The sequence below is a fragment of the Stegodyphus dumicola genome, chromosome 8 (genome assembly GCF_044657685.1).
Source record: "Stegodyphus dumicola isolate Sdum_Otavi_A_Nest chromosome 8, ASM4465768v1".
NCBI lineage: Eukaryota > Metazoa > Arthropoda > Arachnida > Araneae > Eresidae > Stegodyphus > Stegodyphus dumicola.
Window position 1 is genome coordinate 25,759,326 of NC_140775.1, and position 7,953 is coordinate 25,767,278.

The 7,953-nt window shown below is 32.6% G+C and overlaps 1 protein-coding gene across 1 annotated transcript in view; it reads right to left on the reverse strand.

Annotated features, from left to right (window-relative positions):
• Window positions 1-6,507, reverse strand: part of LOC118196017 (insulin-like) — a 30,443-nt gene extending 23,936 nt beyond the window's left edge. The window contains exon 1 of the mRNA XM_035367377.2: window positions 6,349-6,507. Coding sequence (XP_035223268.1) covers window positions 6,349-6,360 — 12 coding nt within the window. The 5' untranslated portion in view covers window positions 6,361-6,507. The remainder of the gene's footprint in view (window positions 1-6,348) is intronic.
• Window positions 6,508-7,953: the final 1,446 nt, after the last annotated feature.

Sequence of the window (7,953 nt, forward strand, 5' to 3'; positions counted from 1 at the left end):
TCTAAGAATTAAAAAAGTTTCTTAAGGTTTGTATTTAACAGAACAAAGCTTTGAATTTACTAAACTCTTGCCACAGAAATGTAGTTATTTATTTCAGATGAAAGAAAAATAACTGAACGAAAACTCTTCACTTTAAAAACTTACGTCAAGAAATTCAATTATTGTTTTTTGACAAAGTTAGATTCACTTTTTATCATTTCTTCCTCTATTTCTAATGAATTCATTTCGGTTATTTTCTACATACATGGTGTAAGTATGCTTCAACGTTTTTTAAATTTCTTTTTTTAAATGATGACATTTAAATTCTTTTCTTTTCTTCTCTCCCACGCTCCATTTTTTAAAATCTGTTACTTATTATGAGAAGCAACTGGCTTCTTGAAAAACAACTTTATTCTGAAGAACAAACTTTTTAAAGTTTATATTTGTCGCATGAAGATGACTAGCAGATTTTATCTCTGATTTTAAATTAAGGGACATGAACAGAATTAAATTACTGAGATATCTACCCTTTTGACACTCATACGTTTGAACAAAGCATATTTTCATACTTATTGAAGGTTAAAGGTACGAAAATGATAAAACGGAAAGTGTTTTTTTTACATAGGAATGTAATCTAGGAAATTATTCTGAAATACTTATATTAATTAATTGAACAATTACGGTGAAATTAATGTATAGTATGAGTTAATATTTATTAAATACAGTATATGGTTAAAGGAAATAAAATTATTAATTAGAAGTATTCGATCTTTTAAAATACTTAATGCTGCAACGAAATATATCTCTGTTGCGAAGGTTTTATATAATTAATTTCCTTTTAAATTTCCACTTAAATTTGTAGTAACCGAGGCATCTAAATTTCTAAAAACTCAAGATTAAATATTTGCATATTTAAGCTTAATCGTATGTGTGTGAAAGTGTGTGTACATCGTGAGTGTCGAAAGCCAAATTTAAACACTAAATGTGAAGCCACTTTAACCCTAGATTAGTTTTTCCGTCATAGATATACTCTATTAACGACCAAATCATCCAAATAATACTGGTAATAAGCAGGAACTGTCACCCCGCTAGTGGCTCTGCCATCCAATCCCAGAAAGTTCCATATACCCTTCAAACAAAATCTGTATCAGGGCCATGCCATCGTGTCCTCCTGTTCGAAAATCGTTCCCTCATGATCGGATTGTAGTTACAACACTGGCTGCTGTATCTTTGTCCCAAGTTTGAATCCCGGACAAATCTTGGATAGTTGTAAATGCTTGGGACACTGAAAATACCAGAGATGTTTGGTGATAGAGAAAATGGAGTAGAAGAACGTGGATCTGTCCACGAGAAGCTCTTCCTTAAAACTAGAATGAAGCTGTACAGTTAGTACAGTATAGAGACTATATCTTGTGAAACCATTGTCAAAATTCTGGTGTATCGTTCACTTCTTCCTATCTCATCTGAAAATCCTTTCATTTGGCAGAGAATGAGAAATAAGACTTTCGGAATTCATCAGGCAGGGTACTCTGGTCAAAACTCTGATGTTATTGCTTTTGAAGCTGCATAAGTTGGATTACTCCTCTGTATATGGATACCCATATTAATATTCAGTAATTTACTGCATTTTTGGAGTTTCTAAAAGTTTGGACAGAAAAAAGTCAAATACATTTTAAGACTAAAATCGTACTTTGTGTACTTCCGTACCGAGTAATCGCATTACTAAACAGGTTTCAAAGTAAAACTTTGCTTGAAAATCTCTGGGAGAAAAATCAGGCTTTCATTCTGTAATGCCGAGTAATTTCTGTTAATAATTTCTATTTCTTAACGTAAGATTTAAAGTGGAAGACATAATAAATTTTAATTTATTATAGGCACAAGAAAAATTTTAGAAGTTTCTAATTAATGGCATGTTCATTCAAAAACGAGTGAAATGCATTTTAATTTCATTTTTAATCGAACAATTTAACCTCAAAATTTTTTATATCTGAGAGAGGCAGCCTTCAGAAAAGTTTGATTCCTGTATTTTATTTGGGCTAGGCTATGTCTATCATATTAGGATTAGATTTAGTTTAAATGTTTTTTTCTACTTTAATATCCATTATGAAATTATAACAATTTGCTAGAGCAATGCTTTTTTAAAGGGGCCAATATCGTCCCCACCAGGAATTTTAATTATCCAGAAGCCTAGGGCACAAATGGGCGCACGGGGATTAGGGCTAAACATAATGCTCAAGGGAATGCGATATTGGTAAAACTTTGTAATAAGGATAGCTAATTGTAAGATAAGTTTTGCGCAATTGAGAGATATGCTTAAAGTGAACAATTAGAACAGGTCTCCCAGAAAGTCTCCCATGCAGTATTCACAATATGATGGGTGAGGTGACGAAATGTTCAAAGATTAGCCACAATTTATTCGACAACTTTATTATGTTCCTTATTTTATATAATTGTAATATTCGGACTGGAAATGAAACGAGAAATGGAAATCTTTATCTTTAATATTCTGAAAAAAATTAAAATATTTAATTTAATAATTAAATAATAATCAGAATAAATAATTTCGGCAACTAAATTTAATAACGGAACTTGCATTTTGGATCAATCCCAATCAAGTCTTTTATTATATTCTAAATTCCGGTAATCTTGATTAAACGTCTATAAATAACACATGATTTTTCTAAAATTTTTCATTTGCTAATTTAAGAAAAAAAAACTTTTCAACTAACGACAAAAAAAAAAAAAAAAAAAAAAAAAAAAAATCACTGGGAAAGATATTCAGTTAGATGATGGAATCATATTATTGTACATAATTTCCTTTAAAAAGATAATTTCTGCCTCCTACCAGTATGCCATCGTGATGTAATGGTAGCACACTCGGCGCATATTAGTTTAGTTTAGTGACGGAGGACGTGGGCACCACCCCTTTACCATTATGGTTAATTGGTTTAGCGCCACGTCCATTCTTATCTAAAGCTGACTCATGTTAGAGTCACACGAGATCCACTCATAGGGCACATTGATTAGTGTTACAAAACATAGATATTAAAAATGGTTACATCTGTGTGAACACAGTACTTATGAACAAAACTTTAGCAAGTGACACATAAGATTAGAATTCAATACCCTAGCAAGTAATTTTAGCAAGTTAGGTTCAGGTTGGAGTCCCGGGTACGGCACTGCACACTTTCACACCTCCTGCTTTAAAATAACCTAATGACTCTGCATGTGGCGCGCGAATTACAAAGGAGTGGATGATAATTCTTCTCATCCAGGATTTGCCAAATGGGTCTCCTAATCCCCCAGTCGCCCTTTGAAAGGGGAGTATATAAGGTATCAGTAGTGAGTGCAGCCCAACACACCTAACCAAAGTTGGTCTCATGGTCATAATAGGCCACGCGAAGTATATAAAGTATTTTCTCCCTCGTTCCAGTATGTCTTCGTGGTGTAACGATAGCTCCTTCGGCGCGTATCCGAGAGATCCAGGTTCGCGTCCTGGCGAGGGCATTGCACATTTTTCGAACCTTCTGCTTTAAAATAACCTAACATCTCTGCACCGTTACCACTGAAGGAAAGTGTATGTTCAATATTATTAGCGTTAGCAATTTCCAAGGCATTTTTATTCTTACTTACCGATTAATCTTTATAATCTCTTCTTCTTTCTAATTTTATTTTCTCGCGCGAGGAATATGTAAAGGAAGGACTAAGTACAGACAAAAGTACAGACAAAAGCGCGAGAATTGATTGAATGGGAATAACTGCTATCTAAGTTTTCAAACATCCGGTGCCGCTGCAATACCCCAGTAAGGGAGAGTTCTGGCTTTCTGTTGCTACACGAGGTACTGCTGCTATTCTAGCTGCTGTAAGCGATAAATAAGTAACTCAGGAGTCGTGAACATTTTGGTGGTCAGTCAGTTTAATTTAGTCTAGCTTGCATAAAATTAGGTTAGATGAATTTAGATTATTGGAATATCACATAAGAGTTGTCTGTGACAAAAACAGTGACTTGGTGGTTTGGTTTGGTTTATGTAATTACGGCAAAGCCTAGAAGGCCGTCGGTCTAAAGGAAGGGCTGCTTTTGTGGAGAACTTTCTCGGCGAAACTGGCTCGTATACACGTTGCAAGGGGGGAAAACCATGAAAACGTCAATGCAGCTAGCCCGTCCGCGAGATTAGAACCTCGAACTGAAAGCGACTTTACCGCTCGGTTGCTGGTTGCCGGCAGCAGTTTGGCGGAGAAGTGATCTAAGAGAATGTGGCTTGTGTTTACGTGCACACGAAGCTCATTCTCTTATAGAGATAACCACGAAAACTAGCCCTGCATCCAGCCATTTCGTTTGACACTGAATCCAGGTTGAGCTCTGAGTATTCAGCAGTCTTAACTTTGGCCGCTGGTGAGGCAGCTGTAAGTTAAGGGTAATATGATACCTAAAGAAGTCTATTTCGTATGTTTAGTTGTATTTTTTCACTCAGAATTTTTGTGGTAATAGATTTACTTTTAATCTTTACATTCTGAATGGTAGTCCTAGTAGCTTTCACATTCTAAATGCAAATGAAGTTGACATGTATATATGCCATTACATTTCAGAAAACTCCGTTTTATTCTTTAGTTTAATATTTGAAGCGATATCATTCTTCATATATTAAATTATTTTAAAATCAATAAAATACTTAAAAATAACTAAAGAACTTATAATTAAAGGTGAACAAATCTTTACAGCTTAAATAAAGCTTGAAAAATCTTCTAGTTATAAAATTTATTATTAATGCGTTTTGTTTCACGTAAATATTATGTATTAAAACTGTTTTAATATACCACTTCCCCATTTGCTCTAATCTACCACCATTTTATCACCTCTGAACATTGTTGGGGGAAATTTTGCCGGAGTTAACAGAGCTTTTAAAAGGGTTTGTAGAGTGAAACCGCTAGTTTAACACTGTAGCCATATCATTACCTAATTAGAAATGGTCCAACGGAGGATCTTCAGTGTTAGAAAGCAATAATCGGAATTAATTCTGATTAGACAAATCTGTTTAGACAATTTTTCTGATTCTGTGTAGACAATACGTAATGTTTGAAATTTAGAGCTGTTTATTAATTGTTTTGGATATATTTAAGATATTAAAATTATCCCCCAAAATATATTAATTTACATCATAATACGTAATAGCCAGATATGAAACTAGTATATAAAATTTATTTCATTCCGTGTAGTTAAATGCCCACTTAGTATGGTTTGTATTTTAGCTTCTTACTCAAAAAAGGAAAGCTTTCTACTAATTGCTAAAATATGATGTACATGCACTACTCTGTCTAGGGAGCAAAAAATAAGTAATAGTTATCTTTTCAGTAGCAGTTTCTCTGAAGTAGAGCACCTTTTCAGTACATTTCTTCAGTGACGAATTCATTTGTAAGATATATGCATTAAATATTCTTGAGCAATTACCGAGTTGTTACTTTGAACATTTTTATTTATTTATCATTATTTTATATATATTTTACAATTTATATATAAAAAATTTAAAAGAAATCCTAGATGACTTAAAAGCATCTCTTTCTTAGTAGTAATAAATAATAATAAATTAATTTTTATTAGTTGAACAAATGATTTTTTAAATCATTTCTGTTTCCATTCAATCGCTGGTTGAATTATTAATTAAGTTTGGATTGGGAGATTAAAAGGTAGTTTTTTAGAATTATGACCTGCAACAAATTCTGATGGTAATTTTTTTTTAATTGTGCTAACGATCGAAGTATTTGTGAATGTTTTTATGCTTCGAAAATTGACGAAGCCTTAAAGGTAAAAAAACTTAAAAAATAAGTTGAGAATTATCAAAAAGGAGGTATGATTCATAGTAAAACGAAAAAAAAGTGCATTATATAATACAAAAAGATAAATCTGAAATATCAGATCAGTTTTAAACTTTATTATTAGTTTTCATAGAATTATGAATTTTCTATAATATTATAGTTTTATTTAACTATTTAAGAAATAACCTAACTAAAAATATGTTTAAGAAAAGTTAGATTTACAATGTTTAAAGGCAAAATAGTTTCATGCATAAAATTAAGGTTTGGTCATTAAAGGCAAACGAATGCAGTCTTTACAGTAACTATTAAAAAATCATTTAATCCTCATTTTTTTATTATCCGGTTTGTTTAGACTTTAATATTATTCAATGTATTTAACATCAGTTCATTAAATCAGTAATGGCCTATAGACACATTTTTAGCCAGATATTAAGTGAAACATTCCAGAAAGTGTTCTATTAAAACCGATATTAACTGTCATTTCTATTATCGCAGAAGACATTTAAGAATGATTTATAAAATCGTTTTAAACGGCAAACGAAAATTCGAGGAACTTACCTTAAATGCCATCGGGCTATCGGGATATACGTTGATTGGTCAGTTGAAGGCGTTCAGCGGAAATGAGAACTAGATGGGACGCGAATGGGAAGTTTAAGAGCAGAACGATCTTCGCGTGCTTTTATACACTGCCGAACGAGCAAACGATAGCGCTGTCTATCATTCGAATTTCGTCTGGGAAGAGGTAGAAAGAGGGAGAGAGGGAAAAGCGCGCACGCTTGATCTATAGCACGTGTCTGGAAAAAATAAAAGTGAAACTAAAACAACGATCCACGTAGGGGGTCGACTATGGTGAGAAGGGGAGTAAAAATCTTTTATGATACGTTGTGCAAGTGTGATGGGAAGGGAAGGGGATAAAGAAAAGGAATCACAAAAAGAAACGTGGTGAATAATTAGTGAAAAGTTACACCTAGAGAAAGGGAAAAGGGGAGTGGGTGGTGTTGCGCATGCGCTGATCGATCGACGGAAAATCACCCCTTTCACTTGGCGTACATCCTTTGTCCATGTTAGAAGATGGTTTTATACCTGAAACGTGGATTTCGTAGTTCGTTATTTTTCATTTTGATCAGATATAATTCGTTTGAATCAGATAGAATGCAATAGAAAACTAGAGTTTGCAAAAAAGTTAATTAAGGTGTTCAATAAACCTTAATTAATTTTAGTTAAATGGTTTATCCACATTATCTTTCGAAAGCTTAGAAATTCTACATATAAAATTTGACGAATTCGTACAGAATTAAGATCCACGTTTTCAGCAAAAGACTGCACTGAAATTTTAAAATAATTTAATTTTATGGAAAGTCATGCCAGTTTTAAACTATCCCAGAAATCCCAGAAAACCTTTTTTTTTTTTTAAATACATATATGATATTTTAAAATAAAGATAAAAGGCGTTCACAGTTACCAAAAAAAAAAAAAAAAAAGTAAATTTAGTAGAATGTATGAAGTTATTTAAATTCTACAATTATTAACAAACATAAAATCATTTTTAGTGATAAATTATCTTAAAATTTGATTATATTTAATATTGAAACGCAAATACTAGGACATTTTTATGGATATATAGATTCAGTTTCTATCAAGATAGGTGTAAAGAGGAAACAAAACTGTTTTTGCATAAATTTGAGCTATTAAAAATTAAGCAGCAGGAAAGAGTTTCTGAAATATCTTAGATGCCCGAGTAAAAGATAATGAATGTTTTTTCTAAAATTTTGTTTCTGGAAATTATACTCTTCATACTAATACCACAACCGACATGAATTTAGAGACAATCTCAAGATTGCTTGCTTCTAAATTAATTCTAAATTAAATGTGTATAGGTGTTGAGTGCGTAAGGGTTCGTAATGGTTCGAATGCACACAAAACCGATGACTGTCTGATAAAATTTACTTTCCCAAAAGAAACACTTCACAGTTCTGGAACTTTCCACAAAATTAATCGTCTCTTCTCAGTACGATAGAGCACAGACAGTAGTTACCACTTTAAACTGTAGAGACATTAGGTATTTTTTGGAAGCAGGCAAGATGAAAAATGAGCAACCTCTTTCGCCGGGAATCGAACCCGCGCAGAGATCTCTCATTACTCCAAAGTCAAAACTTAATTAAA